Source organism: Pelophylax lessonae (genome assembly GCF_965119305.1).
Source record: "Pelophylax lessonae genome assembly, chromosome: 8".
NCBI lineage: Eukaryota > Metazoa > Chordata > Amphibia > Anura > Ranidae > Pelophylax > Pelophylax lessonae.
Window position 1 is genome coordinate 297,026,544 of NC_138775.1, and position 24,833 is coordinate 297,051,376.

Here is a 24,833-nt window from a genome sequence, read left to right on the forward strand (position 1 = left end):
CGCAATTGTCCGTTAAAGTAATGCAGTGCCAAATCGCAAAAAATGGCCTGGTCATTAAGGGGGGGAAATCTTCCGGTCCAGAAGTGGTTATATGACCTTCAAGCTCCAGGAAATATTTGTGCGATATAAAAGTTCACTTTAGTCTTTGAACTGCAGAAGTAACCTGTGCAGTTTGTACCGATCGGTATTTGGTTGTCATAGAGATTTGTGATAAGGACATAAAATGTTTCCTCTATTGTGACAAGCAAGGTCATAAAGAGATGACAGAGAAGGTGTGAGCGTCAGCAGAGTGCCCCTACCATTCCACAGGCCACACCCCTCCAGGTGACTCAGGTCAGGGAGGTATTTATTATCCCATAAAGGAATAGAATTCATGGGATTCTTGGTATTGGAGCACATTTTTCATACAGGACAAGGCCTTCTATTTAGGGGGGTGTACATATTTATAGAAATACCAGCCTCTAGAAAGGAAATATTAGACCTCTTTTATAGGTGACATCAGTACTGGGATGTGATTGGTTGAGGAACATGAATGCCACACATTGAAATGCTGAAGCCATGCTACCAGATAATACAACGGGATAGGGACCCTCCTCACCCCACATCCCCGGAAAGATACAATGTTTCATGCTTGATTTTGGAGGGGTTTAATGCTCTATAGAGGAGTATAGGGACCAACCAGTCCCTCAACCCCCCCCCCCCCCAAGAACATACCGGAAGGTTTTACCCCCTTAATGACCAGGCCATTTTTTGCGATTCGGCACTGCGCTACTTTGACAACTGTGTAGTTGTGCGACGCTGTACCCAAATAAAATTGACGTCCTTTTTTTCCCACAAATGGAGTTTTCTTTTGGTGGTATTTGATCACCTGTGCGGTTTTTAATTTTTGCACTAGAAACAAAAAAATTGCAACAATTCTGAAAAAAAAAAAAAATATATAATATTTTTTATTATCTGCTATAAAACATTCCCAATCAAAACATGTAAAAAAATGGGATTTTTTTACTTACAGTAAAATCCACCGACGGACGTAGCTGCTGCTTTAAATCATAGACGGATGGGTAATTAGCCCCTCCCATTAGGAGTGCCTAGCGGGAGGGGCTTATTATCCATCTGTCTATGATTTAAAGCAGCAGCTACGTCTGTCGGTGGACGAAAGAGAAATCTTTTTTCATCATTTTAGGCGAATTTGTATTCTGCTACATATTTTTGGTAAATAAATCCCAATAAGTGTATATTGATTGGTTTGCGCAAAAGTTATAGAGTCCACAAACGATGCAATATTTTTAGAGCATTTTTATTTTTACTAGTAATGGCAGCGATCAATGATTTTTAGCGGGACTGCGAAATTGTGGCGGAAAGATCGGACCCCTAACTGACATTTTTGGGGGTTCCAGTGACATTACTACAGAAATCAGTGCAGAGGCGTAACTAGAACCTTCAGGGCCCCGATGCAAGAAACCATGAAGGGCCCCCCAGACCCCTGGCCGGGGCCCTTCCCTTCAAGCCCGGGGCTCTTCCCACTAATCCTGGGGCTCTTTACTCTCATTGCATGGCCTTTTATTATGGTCCTGCATCAGGATCCTTTCACAAGTTCTGCAGTGGGCCCCCTTCCTGCAATCTTGGGGCCTCCCCACAGTGGTGAAATGCCAGGGCCCGGTCGCAAGTGTGACCTTTGAGATCCTAGAAGTTCACCCACTGGTTTGCTACCGGGCCCCCTGGAGCATGGGGCCCGGTAGCGATTGCAACCCCTGCAACCCCTGTAGTTACGCCCCTGAATCAGTGTAATAATGACACTGGTAGGGAAGTAGACAAATCGGACTAACTGACACCTTTTGGGAACCAGTGACATTATAGTTATGAGTTCTAAAAAAAAAAAAAAAATGCACCGTCACTGCACTAATGACACTGGCAGGAAAGAGGATAACATCAGGAGTGATCAAAGGGTTAAGTGTGTCCCTAGGGGGTGCTTGCTAACTGTGTGGGGGATGGACTCACTTAGCAGGAACAGAAGATCACGGTGTTCATCCCTGACAGATCATCGTTCTGTCTCTTTGGGGGATGATCGCAGGTGGCCAGCAGACATTGGGTCCGCCAGACCCGTTGATTGACATCCCCGCTAGTCAATCACAGCGTGATCGTGGCATCTAGTGGCTATTGAACTAAACGAAGTACAGATATGTCCTTTTGCGAAATAGAGCCACACTGCCGCAGTATATACACACCAGGCGGTTGGCAAGTGGTTAACTGACAATTGCGCGGTTGTGCTGCGATGTACCCAAATAAAATCGATGTCCTTTTTTTTCTCCCACAAATAGAGATTTCTTTTGGTGGTATTTGATCACCTGTGCGATTTTTATTTTTTTGTGCTAGAAACAAAAAAGGAGCGACAATTGTGAAAAAAAATATATATTTTTTACTTTCTGCTAAAAAAAAAAAAAAAAATCCATTAAAAAATGTAAAAAAAAAAATCTATTTTTTTCATCAGTTTAGGCCTTAGGACAAGAAAATGACAACAATTTAAAAAATAAATAAATATATTATAATTATATATATGCACACACACATATAATATATATATATATACACACACATATATATATATATATATTTTTTTTTTTTTTTTACTTTCTGCTTAAAAACATCCAATAAAAGAAAAAAATGTAAAAAATCAAATTTTTTCATCATTTTTAGGCCAATTTGTTTTCTGCTACAATATTTTTGGCAAAAAAAAATCCCAATAAGTGTATATTGATTGGTTTACGCAAAAGTTATCACGTCTACAAACTAGGGGATATTTTGATGCCATTTTTTTTTTTTTTACTAGTAGTGGCGGTGATCAGCGATTTTTAGTGGGTCTGTGACTTGCGGAGCACAAATCGGACATCTGACACTTTTAACACTTTTTGGGGACCAGTGACATCATTACAGTGATGATCCTAAAGAATGAATCGGCGCAATTTTCAAAATGACTGAAGAATAAATAAATGATGTAAAGGTATCATAAATACATAAATATGTGGAATAAATAAATAAATCAATCACTCTTCAAAGTGCAGGTGATGATAAAATGCCTAAAAAAATGTATATATGTATGTGATCACTGCTAAAAAAAAAAAAAAAAAAACAATGCACCGTCACTGCACTGACACTGGCAGGGAAGGGGTTGAAATCAGGGGTGATCAAAGGGTTAAATGTGTCCCTAGGGGGTGCTTGCTAACTGTGGGGGAGGTGCTCTGACTGGGGGAAGACAGATCAGTGTTCTGCTTAGCTTCCTCCTCCCTGTCAGAAGGGCGATCTGCCTTGTTTACATAGGCAGATCGCCATTCTGCCTCTCCTGGGTGACGATCACAGGTGGCCAGCAGACATTGGGTCCGCCGAACCCGTTGATTGACATACCCGCTAGCCAATCACGCCGCGATGGCGCCATCTAGTGCCTATTGAACAAAACAACGTACAGGTATATCGTTTCGCGCAATAGCGCCACTTTGTGGCAGTATATAAATGGCCCCTGGTCGGCAAGTGGTTAAACATGTTATATTTACCGGCTCTGTGTAATTGTTTTACACAGAGCAGCCCTGATCCTCCGCTTCTGAGGTCCCACACCGGCGCTCCTGGCTCCCCCCCCCCCCCCCGTTGGGTGCCCCCATAGCAAGCTGCTTGCTACAGGAGCACACCTGCATGTTGGCTCTCAAGCCCCACAGCGTCCATTAACACACACAGTGATGCTTGGTCCCGCCCTCTGCTCCCTCCTCACTGGCTGTGATTGGACCCAATGGCTCCTGCTGCTGTCTCAGAGCCTATGAGGAGTGAGGGAGCCGAGAGAGCTCCACACAGAAGTTTTTTTTATCTTCATGCGCAAAATGCAAAACGACAGTAATTTGTACTTTCTGCTAAAAAAACACAGCCAATTAAAAAAAAATTAAAAATCGAATTTCTCCATCAATTAAGGCCAATAATGTATTCTGCTACATATCTTTGGTAAAAAATAAATAAATAAGCGTACATTGGTTGGTTTGCCTCAAAGTTATAGTCTACAAACTATGGGATATATTTATGGAGTTTTTATTTGCTTTTGTTACAAATAATGGTAGTGATCTATAGCGGGACTGCGACATTGCGGCGGACAAATCGGACGCCAAGTGACACTTTTCGGGGACCAGTGACACCACTACAGTGATCAATGCTACAAAATATGCACTGTCACTGTACTGGCAGGGAAAGGGTTAACATCAGGAGCGATCAAAGAGTTAAATGTGTCCCTAGGGAGTGCTTTCTAAATGTGTGGGGGAGGTGCTTGTACTGTGGGAAGACAGAGATCCATGTTCCTGCTTAGCAGAAACACAGGCTCTCTTGTCTTCCCTGAACGGCGATCTGCCTTGTTTATATAGACAGACCACTGTTGAGAACTATCGGTGGGTCCACCAGACTCGCTGATTGGCCCCTGCTGTCTCCAATTACAGCGAGAGCTGGTCACTCTGCGCATCGCAAACCCCGAAGCAACAGGTGACGTACAGGTATGTGATTTCGCCTGCAGGAGCCGCCGCGCCGCAGTATATGTATGTGGGGCGGTCTGCAACTGGTTAAAGTGAGACTACACTTTATTTGAGCACCACAAGCTAAAAACTAGGGATAGACCGATTATCAGAGGCCGATATGCACTTTCCCCGATATATCGGTATCGGCCGCGGAACTGGTCGATATTTTTGTGACGTCATTCTGCCTTCTTAGGCCGCCTCCCTCACCTTGGACAGTCTCGTCTGTAGTCGGGAATAGTCTCGCGGGAGTGTATCACAGCCATACAGCCACCCACAGCAGCCCAGTGCCAGCCAGCCACATCCACAGGCCCTGTTCCAGCCAGCCACGGGCACTGTACCAGCGAGCCAGCCAGCTACCCACAGGCCCTGTACCAGCCAGTTGGTCACCCACAGGCCCTGTACCAGCCATGGGCACTGCATCAGCCAGCAGGCCACGGGCACTGTACCAGCGAGCCAGCCACCCACAGGCCCTGTACCAGCCAGCCAGCCACCCGCAGGCCCTGTACCTGCTAGCGAGCCACCCACAGGCCCTTTACCAGCCAGCCAGCGGCACTGTACCAGCAAGCCAGCCAGCGGCACTGTACCAGCAAGCCAGCCAGCGGCACTGTACCAGCAAGCCAGCCAGCGGCACTGTACCAGCAAGCCAGCCAGCCAGCACAGGCCCTGTACCTGCCAGCCACAGGCACTGTATCCGGCCAGCCACCCACCCACAGGCACTTTACCAGCCAGCCGCCCACAGCCCCTGTGCCAGCCACCCACCCACCACAGGGTGCCAGCCAGCCACCGACAGACAGGGTGCCAGCCAGCCAGCCACCCATAGGCCCTGTACCAACCAGCCACCCACAGACAGGGTGCCAGACAGCCAGCCGCCCACCACAGGGAGCCAGCCACCCACCCACCACAGGGTGCCAGGCAGCCACCCACCCACCTCAGGGTGCCAGGCAGCCACCCACCCACCTCAGGGTGCCAGGCAGCCAGCCACCCACTTCAGGGTGCCAGCCAGCCACCCACCACAGGGTGCCAGCCAGCCACCGACAGACAGGGTGCCAGACAGCCAGCCACCCACAGGCCCTGTACCAACCAGCCACCCACAGACAGGGTGCCAGACAGCCACCCACCCACCACAGGGTGCCAGCAAACCAGCCATTAAGCATTAAACAAAAATTAACATGTTCAGTACCAGATTTGTGTCAAAAATTCTTTATTTTTCAAAACTTTAAATGTACAAAATATCGGCCGATACGTTGTGACCAAAATATCGGTATCCGCCCTGAAAAAAACATATCGGTCTCTCCCTACTAAAAACGCCATTTAATTCATCGATAATATTCAAAGAAAACTCCCTCATCCATCCATGTATCCAATTCTTTATTTTATTGAGAAATCACTTTGAAAAACACCTCCATAGCATTTCTGTCCACGGCCATCTTGAGTAAGGGCAGACAATGTAGCATTTATTTCCTGGAATCCATCTGCCTTTTGTTCAGGCAGGAGGGTGTGAATTTCGGGATATTAGTGAAACTGTTGACCTCACATTTTTTGACACATTTTCAGTAAAAAACACAAATTTTAGAGCACACAACAAAATTTTTCAGTCTGATTCCAGTTTCCTAACTACAACTACTCTCATCTGGTTATCCTGGTTGCTGCACTCGGTATCCCTTCCAGGCAGCCAATAATCAGCCTGGCCGCCATGTTCTGTCATCGGTCATACAGTGCTTACCTCTGTGCGCGGCAGGTAATCCGGGTCCGCCTGTATCCTCGCTATGACCTCACACAAGATGATTCCGTATGAGAAGACATCCGCCTGGGGGGAGGGGAGAGAAGGCAGACTATATTAAAAGAGAACTCCAGATATTACAGAAGCAGAAATGACTCAATAAGACCAATACTTCAACGTCCTTTACTGCAATAGGAAGGCGGCATGAATGCAAACTCTGCACCGGACCCCCCCACAAATGGCGAGTCTCTCCCCAAACTTCTTCATAGTGACAGAGCCCAGCTCCTACAACACAAACCGATCGCTGCATGGATGCTCGGTATTTTCCTGGTTCATTCTTATACAGCGAAGACAATAGAAAGAAGTATAATCACATGCAAGCGCTCTACCACTTCCACTCCGGAAGATTTACCCCTCTTCATGACCAGGTCAGTTATTGTGATACGGCACCGCATTACTTTAACCGCTTTCGGACCGCCCGCCGCAGAAATACTGTGGCAGGGTGGCCCTCCTGTGCAAACCGCCGTAGGTATATTATTATTATATAGGATTTATATAGCGCCGACAGTTTACGCAGCGCTTTATAACTTGAGGGTAGACATTACAAATACAATACACTTTAATACAGAGGACCCTGCTCGTTAGAGCTTACAATCTAAGAGGGAGGGTCAAGAGATACAAGAGTTATAACTGTGGGGGATGTATATATCGGGGGCGCGCTCCCGCACCAATTCCGCAGCAGGGACTCCGATACATTTCAATTGCCGCCTGACACCCGCGATCGTGCCCCGCTGAGAGAGAAGGACGGTCGGATGTTGTAAACACAGCTGACCGTTCTTCTCTCTGGAATGATCACAGAGTGCCTGTGATCCTTCTATATAGGAACACATGTCTCTATGGTCATTTCACAAGTCCCTCCCTCATACAGTTATAAAACACCCCCTAGGCTCACACTTAACCCTTTGATCACCCCTGGTGTTAACCCCTTCCCTGCCAGTGTCATTAGTACATTAACAGTGCATATTTTTAGCACTGGTTACTGTAGTAATGTCACTGGTCCCCCCAAAAGTGTCAAAAATGTCAGTTAGGGGTCCGATCTGTCTGACGCAATGGCGCGGTCCCACTAAAAATCGCAGATCGCCGCCATTACTAGTAAAAAAAAAAACAATAAAAATGACATCTTTCCCGTAGTTTGTAGATGCGATAACTTTTGCACAAACCAATCAAAATACGCTTATTGCAATTTTTTTTAACCAAAAATATGTAGCAGAAAACAAAATTGGCCTAAAATGTTAAAAAAATGTTGATTTTTTAATTTTTTTTTTTGGGGGGAATGTTATATAGCAGAATGTGAAAAATATTGTTTTGTTTTTTTATACAGAATTGTCGCTCTATTTTTGTTTATAGCGCAATAAATAAAAATCGCACAGGTGATCAAATACCACCAAAAGAAATCTCTGTTTGTGGGAAAAAAGGGACATCAATTTTATTTAAGTACAGCGTCGCACAACCGTGCAATTGTCCGTTAATGTAACGCAGCGCCAAATTTTTTTTTTTATTTGGCGCTGCGTTACTTTAACGGACAATTGCGCAGTCGTGCGATGCTGTACCAAAATAAAATTACATCCATTTCCCACAAATAGAGCTTTCTTTTGGTGGTATTTGATCACCTGTGTGATATTTATTTTTTGCGCTATAAACAAAAAAAAGAGCGACAATTAAAAAAAAAAAAAATGTATATATATATATATATATATATATATATATATATATATATATATATATATAACTCTTTTTTTACAAAAAAAAGAGCGACAATTTAAAAAAAAAAATGTATATATATATATATATATATATATATATATATATATATATATATATATATATATATATTCTATATTTTTTACTTTCTGCTAAAAAAATCCATTATAAAAATGTAAAAAAAAAAAAAAAATCAAATTTTTTCATCAGTTTAGGCCTTAGGAAAAGAAAAGGAGTGACAAAGAAGTATAGTCACATGCAAGCGCTCTACCACTTCAGCTCTGGAAGATTTACCCCTCTACATGACCAGGTCAGTTTTTGCAATACGGCACCGCATTACTTTAACTGACAATTGAGCAGTTGTGCGACGTTGTACCTAAATAAAAATTTACGAAGGTAGACACTATCAGGCCCAGCACCCGCATGCAATTCCGCAGGGATTACCATCTGCTGGACAGCAAGAGACAAAATTGCAGCCTACAGTTTCAGGAGTTTGTCCAGAGAAAGGAGCTCCCCTGGCTAAGGCCGGATCCAGAGTCAGACCCAGATAGTCCAGCTTTGTGGACGGAATAAGAGCAGACTTCTGAAAATTCAGAATCCAGTCTAACACCCTGCAGCTCATATGGTGATTTCTAGGTTTTTCCACTAGAGCAGTAGGAGGTCATCCAAGTAGCCCAGTACCGTGATCCCCCACTGGCGTAACAATGTTAGCACCGGGGGCCAACACATTCGAGAAGACCCCAGGAGCAGAGGCGAGACCAAAGGGTAACGCCACAAACTGAGAATGCTCCTCTCCCACGGCAAAGCAGAGGAAGCGCTGGAGACCGACACATATTGGAAAGTGAAGATAAGTGTCCTTGATGTTGATGGAAGCAAGAAAATCCCAGATGCAGGGAAGCCACCACCGTGCGAACTCGATTCTTAACTTCAGCACCCACACAAAGCAGTTCAGTGCCTTGGGGTCCAGAATTGGACGCACCTTGCCTTCCTTTCCTGGGGACTGTAAACAGGTTTTTTTATTTTTATTTTTTTTAGTAGTAATGGCGTCGATCAACAACTTATAGCGGGACAGCGATATTGCAGCGGGCGAATCAGATACTGGCACTTTTTTGGGAACCAGTGACACAAATACAGTGATCAGTGCGAAAAACATGCCCTGTCACTGTACTAATGACAGTGACTGGGAAGGGGTTGAACATCAGGGGTGAGCAAAGGGTTAAATGTGTCCCTAGGGGGTGCTTTCTAACTGTGTATGGGATGGGCTTGCTGGATGAACACCGAGACCTGTGAAAAAAAAATACCATGCTGATTGTGATCCTATCCTCATGTGTAACATGTCCAATGTATTGCAGGCGTACGGCTGGTGCCCCAATGGGCCGAAGTGCGTTCTCCCCCACAACATTGACCTGATCATTGATGAAGATGAGAAGGGAAAATCGGACAAGAAGAGGAGGAGACGGAAGAGGAAAAAGGCCGCAGCACAAGGAGAAGAGAGCCATGAAGAGGTGAACATGGAACCCCCTTGTAGAAAGCCCATGGTGGACCCTTCTGATACCCCAGAGCAAGAGAAGCAGAAGGAAGAGGAACACATAGTGAGCATGGAACCCCCTTGTAGAAAGCCCATGGTGGACCATTCTGATACCCCAGAGCAAGAGGAGCAGAAGGAAGAGGAACACATAGTGAGCATGGAACCCCCTTGTAGAAAGCCCATGGTGGACCCTTCTGATACCCCAGAGCAAGAGAAGCAGAAGGAAGAGGAACACATAATGAGCATGGAACCCCCTTGTAGAAAGCCCATGGTGAACTCTTCTAATACCCCAGAGCAAGAGGAGCAGAAGGAAGAGGAACACATAGTGAGCATGGAACCCCCTTGTAGAAAGCCCATGGTGAACTCTTCTAATACCCCAGAGCAAGAGGAGCAGAAGGAAGAGGAACACATAGTGAGCATGGAACCCCCTTGTAGAAAGCCCATGGTGGACCCTTCTGATACCCCAGAGCAAGAGGAGCAGAAGGAAGAGGAACACATAATGAGCATGGAACCCCCTTGTAGAAAGCCCATGGTGGACCCTTCTGATACCCCAGAGCAAGAGAAGCAGAAGGAAGAGGAACACATAGCCACCAGTGGCGCGCATTCGCGCTCGCTACCTGGTAATGCGGGATCACACATATATACGTGATCCTGTGCACAGCCGTCCCCCTGTACGGCGATCAGCAACCAGTTAACGCTGAGGTTTAATCTTCTTATATTACGTCTTCCCTGATCACGCTGCACATGCGCAGCCCTTGGGAAAAGGATGGCGCTCCCTCCCATTGGACTAGGGGGCGCTCGTCCTAATGGCTACTCGGTTATAGCCAAAAACGGCGGCAACATTTACAGCAAGCTTCAGTTATTGTGAATATGGCCCACAAGTATGTCACCAAAGGAGATGCATGGTTGTAAGATCTGATTAGCATAGGGTGCTGCTAAGGTCTATGGTGTAGTATGCCTGAAATGTTTTATTTTTAAGGTAAACGAACCCCTTTAACAATTGAGCTTGAACAATTTAAAATACGTAATATTTTTATGTGCAATTATGCAGAGAAGCCCCCCCCCCCCCCAAAAAAAAATAGAAACAAAAAGGAAAGATATCTGTCAAAGCGGTAGTAAGGTCAATAAAAAAAAAAAAAGTCCCCCTGTAGGTTAAGGTCATTATGTGCTAGTATGCACAGCGTGGGCGGGGAGTCATCCCTGCTGGGGGAGTACAGTTATTATTGCTAGAGGCTATAGCCCCTGGCAATAATCGCATGGAAAAATGCAACATGCTGGTTGTACCTAAGTCGATTAATGGATCGATTTGGGTACAATCAGTCTGCCCATACATGGTTCAAATCTCGGCCGGTCCCTGCTGAACTGGCTGAGATTCGAATCATCTATGGCCGGATTTTTTACCTTTCAAAGGAAGTTCCCATGTGGTGTGCTGTCACCACTGCCAGGGCTTCCATCTTTACCCGGTCTTCCTTTTTGGGTTCACCCGCTACGGCCTTTTGAATGGCCGAGTCATGATGAGGTCACTCCTACACATGTGCATGGGAGCCACGATAGACAAGCGCTCAAAATTGCTGGCACACTAAGTGTGTCCTCAACACAGAGCACATGCACCGGTGATGTCGTCGGCTGAAACTGTAAATATCTCCAATATGGCACACATTTAGGCGATATTCAGTGTACCTGCACAGGTACAGTATCTAACAAAAGTGAGTACACCCCTAATGTTTTTGTAAATATTTTATTCTATCTTTTCATGTGACAACACTGAAGAAATGACACTTTGCTACAATGTAAAGTAGTGAGTGTACAGCTTGTATAACAGTGTAAATTTGCTGTCCCCTCAAAATACCTCAACACACAGCCATTAATGTCTAAACCGCAACCAAAGTGAGTACACCTTTAAGTAAAAATGCCCAAATTGGGCCCAATTTTCCCCCCCCCGGTGTCATGTGACTCGTTAGTGTTACAAGGTCTCAGGTGTGAATAGGGAGCAGGTGTGTTAAATTTGGTGTTATCGCTCTCACTCTCTCATACTGGTTATTGGAAGTTCAACATGGCACCTCATGGCAAAGAACTCTCTGAGGATCTGAAAAAAAGAATTGTTGCTCTACATAAAGATGGCCTAGGCTATAAGAAGAGTGCCAAGACTCTGAAACTGAGCTGCAGCACGGTGGCCAAGACCATACAGCCGTTTAACAGGACAGGTTCCACTCTCTGAAAAGGCCTCGCCATGGTCGACCAAAGAAGTTGAGTTCACGTGCTCAGCGTCATATCCAGAGGTTGTCTTTGGGAAATAGAGGTATGAGTGCTGCCAGCATTGCTACAGAGGTTGAAGGGGTGGGGGGTAGGGGGGGGGTCAGCCTGTCAGTGCTCTGACCATACGCCGCACACTGCATCAAATTGGTCTGCATGGCTGTCATCCCAGAAGGAAGCCTCTTCTAAAGATGATGGACAAGAAAGCCCACAAACAGTTTGCTGAAGACAAGCAGACTAAGGACATGGATTACTGGAACCATCTCCTGTGCTCTGATGAGACCAAGATAAACTTATTTGGGTCAGATGGTGTCAGGCGTGTGTGGCGGCAACCAGGTGAGGAGTACAAAGAGAAGAGTGTCTTCCTACAGTCAGGCATGGTGGTGGGAGTGTCATGGTCTGGGGCTGCATGAGTTCTGCCGGCACTTGGGAACTACAGTTCATTGAGGGAACCATGAATGCCAACATGTACTGTGACATACTGAAGCAGAGCATGATCCCCTCCCTTCAGAGACTGGGGGGCAGGGCAGTATTCCAACATAACGACCCCAAACACCTCCAAGATGACCACTGCCTTGCTAAAGAAGCTGAGGGTAAAGGCGATGGACTGGCCAAGCATGTCTCCAGTCCTAAACCCTATTGAGCATCAGTGGGGCATCCTCAAATGGAAGGCGGAGGAGCGCAAGGTCTCTAACATCCACCAGCTCTGTGATGTCATCATGGAGGAGGGGAAGAGGACTCCAGTGACAACCTGTGAAGCTCTGGTGAACTCCATGCCCAAGAGGGTTAAGGCAGTGCTGGAAAATAATGGTGGCCACACAAAATATTGACACTTTGGGCCCAATTTGGACATTGTCACTTAAGCTGATACACACTATCCAACTTTTGTAGTTAGATTTCCTTCAGATTTACCTTTTCTATGTAGTGCAAGGGCCTGCCTGATTGCATACAAATTGAAAGTGTTTAGGTTTGACCTCATATTATATGGTTTTGGTAAATCTAAAGGAAAAAGTCTTCAGAAAATCTTATAGTGTGTATGGCCCATTAGGGGTGTACTCACTTTTGTTGCCAGAGGTTTAGACATTAATGGCTGTGTGTGGAGTTATTTTGAGGGGACAGTAAATTTACACTGTTATACAAGCTGTACACTCACTACTTTACATTGTAGCAAAGTGTCATTTATTCAGTGTTGTCACATGAAAAGATAGAATAAAGTAAAAATGTGAGGGGTGTACTTACTTCTGTGAGATACTGTAAGCTTTATTACCTGTAAGTACAATTTAAAAAAAACTGAAGGTACTACCACTTTAAAACTTGCTCACACACAAGGCCATTGAATTCCAAGACGGTTCAAGTTCATCTTTGTTGTCGCGGGACAAGAATGCGGCACGGCCTAATTATACGGAAGTTTTACTTCCTGAAAAATCATTCCATAACGGTTGTATGTAGGTTTCAATGTCAGGAGATAACCGACGTCACGTATTAATGTGAAGGTATCAAACTTCCTTCATAGCCGCCCTGCTAATTATTGCAATCAGGAGTCCTATGAAACGCACAGCCTCGTACGTCTAACCTGTCATTATATCTGGCTGAACAAACCTGGTCATTTCACCGTGCCAGCCGCAGCCAAAGCCTGCCTGTAACCCTTTCACCCCCGCGGCCTGCACTGCCCGAAGGGCAGCCATTGGCCCACCAGTAACAAGGCGGACTGTTGTAGAATCAGATTGCGTGAAGAGGGGAGAACAACGACATTGGTGCTTGTATGAGAGGAGTTGTCAGCCGTTTGTTGACACAGCCGATCTCGTCTCCTTTGTACTAAGTCAGGCGATAACTTTCTGCGCCCTGATTAATCTTTTACTAGCAGTCAACGTTCGTTTGATACACAAGCCGCGTTTGTTCATCTTCGCAGGAATTTCATGCATTTCCCTTGAACACAGGGAGAGCTATTGACAGAGGAGTCGATCGGATTGTGTACATAAATCCGTGGAAAGCCAACGCCTACACACCCGTCACACTCTGCAGGGTGTAGTAGGTGAGAGGCAGCATGGCACCTTCAGCTTAGGAGCGTAGCTGGATCAAAATGGGCAGAGCATTGTTAGAACTCCCGGTCCTCTGTATTAGTAGAACCTGTCATGTGCTTATACAATGCAGCTCAGTGTTTACTGCATACTTGACGTGACCCGCCACAGAATCAATGCAGACAGCTCATTATCCTCTGTGTTAGCAGAACCTGCCATGTTTCCATGCAATGCATAAAGTCAGATAGGAGGCCTCTGTATTATCTAGATGGCGTCCATCCTGTGGAGGTAACTGCTGGTTTGGTGAAAAATACTCTTGCGGTCTCTTTATTCCTTCTTTCTTGAAATCTAAGTATACCCTTTTTGGGACGGAACTGACTTGCCCCCAGGTTACCAGGGGACCAGGGGATCCACCTGGCTGTCCTTTGCCTCCCCTTCCTGGTTTTTTGTACCCATGTAACTCAACTCCAGTGGCTGCTGGTGCTCCATGGGCCGGGGGGGGGCGGCAGACGGACCGCAACATACCCCCCCCCCCCAGACCACCACCAGGCCGCACACCATAAACCCCCCCCCCCGGACCACCACCAGGCCGCACACCATAAACCCCCCCCCCCCCGGACCACCACCAGGCCGCACACCATATATCCCCCCCCCCCCCAGGACCACACTCACCCTTCCTGGACATCTGCAGCAGCAAACGACGGCCGCAGCGGCTTCGGTTTCTTCCCCCTCAGTCTTCAGCATCTCCTCCCTCCTCCATATCCAATGGCATGGCTTCTCCTTTTGGCCAATCGGGAAACGGGTCTCAGGACCCGCATGCAGTTCCCCCCGCCGCTCTGGTGTGAAACCAGGCTGAAATCACTATGACAAGCCTGGGTTCACACAGGAGTGGTGCTGAAAACCGCATTTGATTTTGACAGGATTTGCATGCTTTTTTGCATTGCCATCTGAGCCCGTTCCTTTTGTATGGGCTCAAATCGCACTGCAAAGGTATACGTATCAGGTACTCGTGAAAATACTCGGAATCTTCACTGATACCGGTATCGGTGAAATCCTAATACGGATGATGCTTAGTTAGCATTAAAGTGAGCTTGTGCTCAGACTTTGTACACTAAAGATTTACATATCTGAACAAGCAGTAAAAGCAGTTCAAAACAAGCTCTAATTTACCTCCGTAGCTATAGGCGTTGTGGAGAAATGTGTCCTCAAAGTTCTCAACAGAGGCACGTAAGTCTCAGCTCTTTTCCAATTGCTTTCTATTACTGTCAGATATTGACAGCCTGTCAGCCCTCCTATGTAAACACCTAGCGAGTCGCCAGCCCCATCATGTAACAACATGAGGGACGCTAGCCCTCTAATGTACACAAACATCAGCCTGCCAGCCCTCTAATGTAAACAAACATCAGCCTGCCCTCTAATGTAAACAAACATCAGCCTGCCATCCCTCTAATGTACACAAACATCAGCCTGCCAGCCCTCTAATGCAACCAAACATCAGCCTGCCAGCTCTCTAATGTAAACAAACATCAGCCTGCCAGCCCTCTAATGTAAACAAACATCAGTCTGCCAGCCCTCTAATGTAAACAAACATCAGTCTGCCAGCCCTCTAATGTAAACAAACACCAGTCTGCCAGCCCTCTAATAAAAACAAGCATCAGCCTAACAGCCCTCTAATGTAAACAAACATCAGCCTAACAGCCCTCTAATGTAAACAAACATCAGCTTAACAGCCCTCTAATGTAAACAAAAATCAGTCTGCCAGCCCTCTAATGTACACAAATATCAGCCTGCCAGCCCTCTAATGTACACAAATATCAGCCTGCCAGCCCTCTAATGTACACAAATATCAGCCTGCCAGCCCTCTAATTAAAAAAAACAAACATCAGCCTGCCATCCCTCTAATAAAAACAAACATCAGCCTGCCAGCCCTATAATACAAACAAACATCAGCCTAACAGCCCTCTAATGTACACAAACATCAGTCTGCCAGCCCTCTAATGTAAACAAACATCAGCCTGCCAGCCCTCTAATGTAAACAAACATCAGCCTGCCAGCCCTCTAATGTAAACAAACATCAGTCTGCCATCCCTCTAATGTAAACAAACATCAGTCTACCATCCCTCTAATGTACACAAACAGTCTACCATCCCTCTAATAAAAACAAACATCAGCCTGCCAGCCCTCTAATGTAAACAAACATCAGCCTGCCAGCCCTCTAATGTAAACAAAAATCAGTCTGCCAGCCCTCTAATGTAAACAAAAATCAGTCTGCCAGCCCTCTAATGTACACAAACACCAGCCTGCCATCCCTCTAATGTAAAAACATAGCAGGCGTTTTTCTTTTACATTGATGTGGTGCGGTTTGACCACACCGTGGGTGTAGAGCAGTGTACTGCACCACATCAATGTGAACGAGTCCTTAAAGAGTTAGAAACAGACTGCCAGAAAGGAGACAGCCCTACAATCACGAATGTTTACTTGCATGCATGCAGTGTTAAATACAATATTTTTGCAGGACATATACAGATTTTTTTATTCAGGATCTGAATGCAGCTGTGTGCAGGGGCCCATGGAAAGCTATAGAGTTGTGTAGTAGTTGGGGTGACCATACCGGGGGAGGGGTGCATGGAAGTGATTAGGCGGCTGTACAGCTAGCCTGTCAGAATCACACAAATTTCCAGCTGGTGTAGTAGCCGGCAGCATGTGTACCCTCCCCCACCACCCTGCTGCTGACAAATTCCAAACGTCAGTGGCAGCGCAAGGGTTAAAGCCGTGCACAAGGGGGTCAAAATAAAGAGCTTTCAATAGATTTGAGGTCCATTTATCTCTTCTCATTTTAGCTCTTCAATTTTCTTGCTGAAACATGCAATTTACAAATGCTGGAATCAGGATTACATACTCGGCTTACCGTGTGATATGCGTGCATTAAGCACAGACTTCATGTTATCTATTATTGTGATAAAATAACATTTTGGGTGGTATCCTAACATCTTTGCCGTGTGTTCTGGTAGCGAAATGGGTGAAGCAGATGCCCTTTAGATGACCGTTTCCCCATTTTTTTCTCACATAAAAATGTACATTTTAGGTCTAAAGATTACTTAAACCCCAAAAAAACACTTTATGTTTGGCCCTCATCTGTACCGAACACCTTCCCTGAACACGGGACCTACAGGGTGTCCTCTGTCCAATGACTCCATACACTAGCTGTGGTTGGGGAACTATTCCTCCAACTGACACCAACCATGGGGCACTATTCCTCCAACTGACACCAACATGGGGCACTATTCCTCCAACTGACACCAACCATGGGGCACTATTCCTCCAACTGACACCGACCATTGGGCACTATTCCTCCAACTGACACCAACCATGGGGCACAATTCCTCCAACTGACACCAACCATGGGGCACTATTCTTCCCACTGGCACCAATGATGGGGCACTATTCCTCCCAATGACACCAATGATTGGGACACTATTCCTCCCACTGACACCAACATGGGGCACTATTCTTCCAACTGACACCAACCATGGGGCACTATGCCTCCAACTGACACCAACGATGGGGCACTATTCCTCCCACTGACACCAACCATGGGGCACTATTCCTCCCACTGACACCAACCATGGGGCACTATTCCTCCAACTGACACCAACCATGGGGCACTATTCTTCCCACTGACACTAATGATGGGACACTATTCCTCCCACTGACACTAATGATGGGACACTATTCCTCCCACTGACACTAATGATGGGACACTATTCCTCCCACTGACACCAATGATGGAACACTATTCCTCCGACTAACACCAACCATGGGGCACTATTCCTCCCACTGACAGCAATGATGGGGCACTATTCCTCCCACTGACACCAACCATGGGGCACTATTCCTCCAACTGACACCGACCATTGGGCACTATTCCTCCAACTGACACCAACCATGGGGCACAATTCCTCCAACTGACACCAACCATGGGGCACTATTCTTCCCACTGGCACCAATGATGGGGCACTATTCCTCCCAATGACACCAATGATTGGGACACTATTCCTCCCACTCACAGACAATGGGGCACTTCTATTCCCCCCCCCCCAATACCAAAGATGGGGCATTGTTTTCTCTGACTGTCCACGGTTGGGCCCCCCTAAAGTCTAAAGCACAGTAAACTGGCCCTTTGTTTAGAGAGTTTTGAGAGCCCGGATCTGTGTGATGATATTTGGACCATGTGTTGGAAACAATCAGAAGACGGCTGTGTACACACAGAGCAGAAGGAAAATCTGTCTCAGTGTACACAGGAGCACGGGCCGCTAGAACACAGCTGCTGCTGCTCTTGTTTGAAACAACCATGCCAAACTGCACTTCACCAACATGGAGTGGCGGGATCAGAGGACAAGCGGACTGTAGCTCTGAAATCTTTGTGATCCGTCTGTTGCAACAGCAGGAAAAGTGGGGTTCATCCAAGCAATGAAGAACACGTCCCACCATTGGCTCTGGCTTTAAAACTGAACTGTGTGCACTAAAACTCCCATTTAAATGTATTCCTCAATAGCCACAAAGAGCACAAATCCACTTTGTGAGCACCAAATGCCTTTGCAAACACAGATATTATCCTATAAAAGTAGCAGTGACATCATCACTAACCTGTACATAACCTGAACAGAAAGCAGGGCTGTGGGAGGGGCCTAACAGGCTTCACTCACTACAGGCTGCCTGCAGAAAACTACAGGAGGGGGCAGAGACAAGACCATTCCCCCTGCACAAGGAGAGAGAGAGAGGAGAGCTGTGGGAGGGGCCAAGCAGGCTCCACCCACTGCAGAAAACTACAGGAGGGGGCAGACACAAGACCATTCCCCCTGAACAAGGAGAGAGAGCAGAGCTGTGGGAGGGGCCAGCAGGCTCCACCCACTGCAGAAAACTACAGGAGGGGGCGAAGACAAGACCAGTGTCCCTGCACAAGGAGAGAGAGCAGAGCCGTGGGAGGGGCCCAGCAGGCTCCACCCACTGCAGAAAACTACAGGAGGGGGCGAAGACCAGTCTCCCTGCACAAGGAGAGAGAGCAGAGCCGTGGGAGTGGCCAAGCAGGCTCCACCCACTGCAGAAAACTAAGGAGAAGGCGGAGACCAGACCAATCTCCCTGCACAAGGAGAGCGAGTAGAGCTGTGGGAGGGGCCAAGCAGGCTCCACCCACTGCAGAAAACTAAGGAGAAGGCGGAGACCAGATCAGTCTTCCTGCACAAGGAGAGCGAGCAGAGCTGTGGGAGGGGCCAAGCAGGCTCCACCCACTGCAGAAAAACTAAGGAGAAGGCAGAGACCACACTGGTCCCCCTGCACAAGTAGAAAGAGCAGAGCTGTGAGAGGGGCCGAGCAGGAGGGGGTGGAGACAGGCCAGTCCTCCTGCACAAGGAGAGAGAGCAGCAGTGGGCGGTCTTTTTTTACAAGAAGTCTCACACTGGATTACTTCACAGATCTGGAAGGAAGACACAAAGCTCACAGAGATTCCAGAAGAAGACACATGATGGATGGATTACCCCAGAGTTCTGCTTTGACACTACAAATCATAAACAGGTATGCAGATAAGAAGATCTAAATTCATACCGGATTTCTAGTCTCGTACTTGATTCAGGTCAGTAGTTCAAAGTAATGAAGCCAAAGAAAGTTGTTCCATGTGAGTGGGTCTCCAGTTAATCTCCAAGGTAAGTGACTAAGCGCTAACATTTGCTCGAAACGCATCTTCCTCTTTCTCCCCTGCTCCATCTGTTAACCACCGGTCACATGAGGTTTCAATAAAAAAGGATTATTGGATGTGCAGCCGTCCGAAATTATTTGCTTTATAAATGAAGCCAAAGAGTTCTCAAAACAGCCAAGCAATTAGCATTCTCAGAGAAAGGAACTCAATGAGCATCCCCATATTTTTCTGGTGCAATTACTTTAACCCCTTTCAGCCCACCCCAGTGTCCCTCTACACAGTTCGGAACGCCCAGGGGGGGCGGGAAGGAATAGTGACCATGTGATCGCTGTCACAGTGGTCACATGTTTGAAAGCCGGTCCCGTCGGCTACCGATCTATAGCCTGGACTTAGAGCGGTCTTTGTACTGCTAGCGCACAGCGAGCACGCTCTCAGCACACACACACACACACGGGCCACCCAGTGACGCATGATTGTGGGTGTTAAAACACACTCTTTTGCCACTGTCACTAAAGCGGAGCTCCACCCAACAAGGGAAGTTCCACTTTAAGGACTCATCCCCCGCTCCTCCTAAACAATTGGCTCTTTGAGGAGCGGGTAACCGATTTTGACAGGTACCGGCTTCCCACTTCCGTTCCAAGCACTGCAGCGCTCGGCAACATGAGTTCTCCTTCATTCCGGAACACTGACAGGTCCCAGAGGACTGCTTCCACCACTCACGAGGCGCAGCGCGACTCCCGACCGGTGAGTGGCGGTAATGGGGGAGGGGGAAGGGGTTTTGGGGGGGGTGAGACGACGACCTCCTCCTGCTGCTGCTTCGGAAAACATTCCAGTGGCTCATGAGAAAGCCAGCTGCAGAAAACGGTACCGGGGTTTTGGATAATATCTTCAGCCATAATCCCGGTAAACCACTTGCAAGCCGCAACGCATATATAAGTATTGCTGTCGGAAGGTGGTTAAAGGAAGTTACAAATCCTGACATGCCCAGTACAGCCAATGGAGGGAAACCCACCTTCTCATTGTAGGCTTCATTTCGGAGGACCTCTGGAGCCATCCAGTATGGAGACCCCACCACCGGCAATTTCTCACAGCCGTCACTGGAAGACACAAAGAACAAAGAGGTCACAGATTTTCTTATGATGACCGTTCACAACCGTTCACACTTTTTTGTATTCACTAAAAACCTATTAAGCAGATTGGTGAAAATGTAACACATCTAATGACACATTTCAAAACATTGTGCAGTCAGTTCTGACCCGTCTGCATTGTGTTTTATAGTAGGATAGGATATCTTCTCATGGTAAAGTGCAAATGTCAGCATTTTCATAAAACCAGACATAGCACAATGTATCAACATTGTTCAGAAAAGCTCCAACTTTTATTGTTCAAAATGTATCCTTGAGCTCCAATCAGTGACTTTGCCTAGGCTGGGATGTCGTAATTGATCTTCTGCAGGCAGGAGGAAGAATTTCCTTGGTATAGATAGGAAAATAGGCACAGTGAGGGAGAGGCAAACAAATTAAGTTATTGATAGCACATGCGGCCTTGGTGGGGTACTATAGGTCCCCCTCAAAGCCACCTGAATTAAAGCCTGGAAGAAAAGCCTTAAAATTGAAGGCCTCATTCAAACCAGGGGGCTGTGTGGCATTGAGGTCCGATATCCACCACAGCTCGCGCTGGAGGAGGACCTTGTTGAAGTCCCCTCCACAGGGGCTGGGGTGGATTCAATCAAGGACCAAAAAGGTCACCTTGGGAAAGGTATCGAAATGCACTTGGATGGCATATCGTCCAATGGGAAGGTCAGGATTCTTTTTCTTTATATTTAATATATGTCGGTAAATGCAATGGCATAGTCTTTGTATAATTTTACCGACATTATAATAGCACCCGCATTCACATAACATCAGGTATACCACAACCACTGCTTGACAGTTGGCGAAATATTTGGGACGAAAGATGCGTCCATTAGGTAGGCGCACCTGCGGTCTAGTATCAATAAATTGACAGTGAGAGCAGGAGCCCCATGGGAAACTGCCCTGATATTTACAGGGGTCGCCTCTATAGTTTCTCCCAGGATTTCGCTTTGGACTAAGTGATCACTTTTCTATAGGTGATTTGTGGTGTGTCTGGGACAAAGGGGCTGACCGTAGGATCTGACCTCAGAAGGTGCCAGTACTTCTTCAGTATCTGTCTGAGTTGTTGATGTTTTTGTGAATACTTTAGAATAATTCTAGTAGTGTTCTCAGTTGTTAATCTATTTTTCCTAAACAGAAGATCTTGCCTAGATAGCTTTTTAACTCTTTTGAAGGCTTTCTTCAGACATTTACGGCTATATCCCCTTTCTAATGCCCCGTAGACATGCACAGATTGTTGGCCGTAAATTGTCGGCCAACGTCCGATCGGCCGATTGTAGGCTTGTTAGTATGATGCTTCCGACAACCAACTGCGAATTTTCGGCCGAAAAAAATCTGGTGTGCATGCTATAAAATTTTTGTTGGCCAACAACAGAACGGCCGATGGTTCCTCAGTCAGTACAGATTTCGGCAGACAAGAATCAGATGAGCAAGACTGGGCATTCTCAGAGAAGAAAAAACACACGGAAAGTCAACCATCACATGACATCACTTCTGAAGTTGGTTTTTGTTGACCACCAAAAGTCCAGTGCAAGTCTAGAGCACATTTCAAACAACACTGGACAAAAGACGGCCGATCGGTCGGCCAACAATCTGTGCGTGTGTACGAGGCTTAAGAGTAGTTGTTGTAGGATGTTGGCCTCCTGAGTAATTGATTCCTCACTAATGCAAATTCGCTTGGCTCTCAAATATTGACTGTAAGGGATGGATGTGATGAGTGGCTTGGGATAGAAGCTGCTTGCATGTAGGATGGTGTTCCCGGCAGTGGGCTTCCAGAAGAGTTCACATGACAGCATATTGCTGCCATTTCTCAAAATTCTTACATCCAGGAAAGTCGTTGCCGAAACATCACATTCTATGGTCAATTTGAGATTTAGTCAATTGTGATTCAAGGAGTCCAAACACTCCATAAGCAAGGATCTAGGGCCATCCCACAGGACGAAGACATCATCGATGTAGCGGTACCACATGAGAATGTGGTCTGAATACATCAAGAAATCATCGTCCATGAATAAGGTTCATTCCCATTCCCCCAGGTACAGGTTGGCGTATGGCGAGGCACATAATGTGCCCATGGCAACGCCCTGTACCTGGAGGTAGTAGAAACCTTCAAAACTAAACACGTTGTGTCTCAGTATAAAATCCAAGGAGGATATGATAAATTAATTGAAAGGCTTTTCGCTGTCATTGATTTGTGATAGAATTCGTCGTATAGCGGCTAGACCTAAGTCGTGCGGTATGGAACCGTACAGTGCCTCCACATCTATTGTAACAAGAATAGTGCCAGACGGTATATGAATTCCATCCAATACGCGTAGTAAGGACACACTTAGGGGTGGGACTGCATGGCAATCCACAGCTTTTTGAGCCCTCCGTGAATAGACAGATTTCTAAAGTGCCCCCACAAATTCAAAATTCTTTGGTCGGCACCCTGTACTATGCAGTCTGGTAAACTAGTGAAATATATAAATGATATATATACATTTATTTATTTATATATGTATTTTTTTTTCCTCTCCTCCTCTTTCTCCCCTCATGCTGAGCAGCGGACTATCATAACTTGGACTGGTGTAACTACGTTTATGGCTGCAAACCTTAGAGGACATAATTGCATTGCTGGGAGTATGATGTTTACTTTCCAAATGATTCAAATGTATAAAGTCTTTTCATTAATGACATGTGCACCGACTGTTTTAAATATACAAACTTGGTTACATTGTCATTTGATACGTACAATTATATTCCATAGGTATAACCCTAATTGGCACTTCCATATGCATAGTAGAAGCAATAGAAGTATCCATAAGAGAAGCAATGGACCACCCGGTAGGTGAGGCAAGGGTTAAAACGGTGGGGGGTTGGCTGTGAAGACCATCTTTAAATAGCTACAAAGGTTATAAATCTACTTTGTGTGCATCAAATGCCTTTGCAGACCTAGATGTTATCTTGCAAAAGTAGCAGTGACATCACTGTGCTGTACAAAGTCTGAACAGAGAGCAGAGCTGTGGGAGGGCCGAACTGGGCCAGCAGAATCCACCCACTACAGGCTGCCTGCAGAAAACTACAGGAGGGGGCAGAGACAAGACCAGACACCCTGCACAGGGAGAGTGAGCAGAGCTGTGGGAGGGGCCAGCAGGACCCACTAACTACAGGATGCCTGCAGAAAACTACAGGAGGGGGTGGAGACAGGACCAGACACTCTGCACAGGGAGAGTGAGCAGAGCTGTGGGAGGGGCCAGCAGGACCCACTAACTACAGGATGCCTGCAGAAAACTACAGGAGGGGGTGGAGACCAGACAACCTGCACAGGAAGAGAGAGCAGAGCTGTGGGAGGGGCCAGCAGGATCCATTCACTACAGGCTGCCTGCAGAAAACTACAGGAGGGGGTGGAGACAGGACCAGACACCCTGCACAGGAAGAGAGAGCAGAGCTGTGGGAGGGGCCAGCAGGATCCACCTACTTCAGGCTGCCTGCAGAAAACTACAAGAGGGGGTGAAGATAGGACCAGCCCCCCTGCATAGGGAGAGAGAGCAGAGCTGGGGGAGAGGCCAGCAGGATCCACCTACTTCAGGCTGCCTGCATAAAACTACAGGAGGGGGTGGAGACAAGACAAGACACCCTGCATTGGGAGAGTGAGCAGAGCTGTGGGAGGGGCAAGCAGGATTTACCCACTACAAACTGCCTGCAGAAAACTACAGGAGAGGGTGAAGACAGGACCAGTCCCCCTGCATAGGGAGAGAGCAGAGCTGTGGGAGGGGCCAGCAGGATCCACCTACTTCCGGCTGCCTGCAGAAAAGTAGAGGAGGGGGTGGAGACAGGACCAGACACCCAGCACAGGGAGGGTGAGCAGAGCTGTGGGAGGGGTCAGCAGGATCCACCTACTTCAGGCATCCTGCAGAAAACTACAGGAGGGGGCGGAGACCAGACCAGGCAGCCTGCACAGGGAGAAAGGGCAGTACCAACCGGCCTTTATTACAGGAAGCTTCTGCACCTCAGTGCTGCCGGTCACAGTTACTTCCTGGTAGGTACCCCCTACCTGGAACTGGTGGATCAGGTACTAGGTACGGCACAGGAGAGCCTCTCTGCTGCCGTACTCCTACATGAGGCGGTAGCCAAGCGGTTAAACACTTTCAGCAGCTAGTTTAGCCACTTCCTGAGTATGCAGGTTCTGCATCTTTAATCCTTGCCTA

General features: G+C 46.8%; 1 protein-coding gene across 1 annotated transcript in view; it reads right to left on the minus strand.

The window, feature by feature from the left end:
* Positions 1 to 24,833, minus strand: part of TESK2 (testis associated actin remodelling kinase 2) — a 137,889-nt gene that overhangs the window by 16,000 nt on the left and 97,056 nt on the right. Inside the window, exons 3-4 of the mRNA XM_082266379.1 lie at positions 20,523 to 20,607; positions 6,262 to 6,345 (exon numbers count right to left, since the gene is read on the minus strand). Of these exons, the coding sequence (XP_082122505.1) occupies positions 6,262 to 6,345; positions 20,523 to 20,607 (169 nt within the window). The remainder of the gene's footprint in view (positions 1 to 6,261; positions 6,346 to 20,522; positions 20,608 to 24,833) is intronic.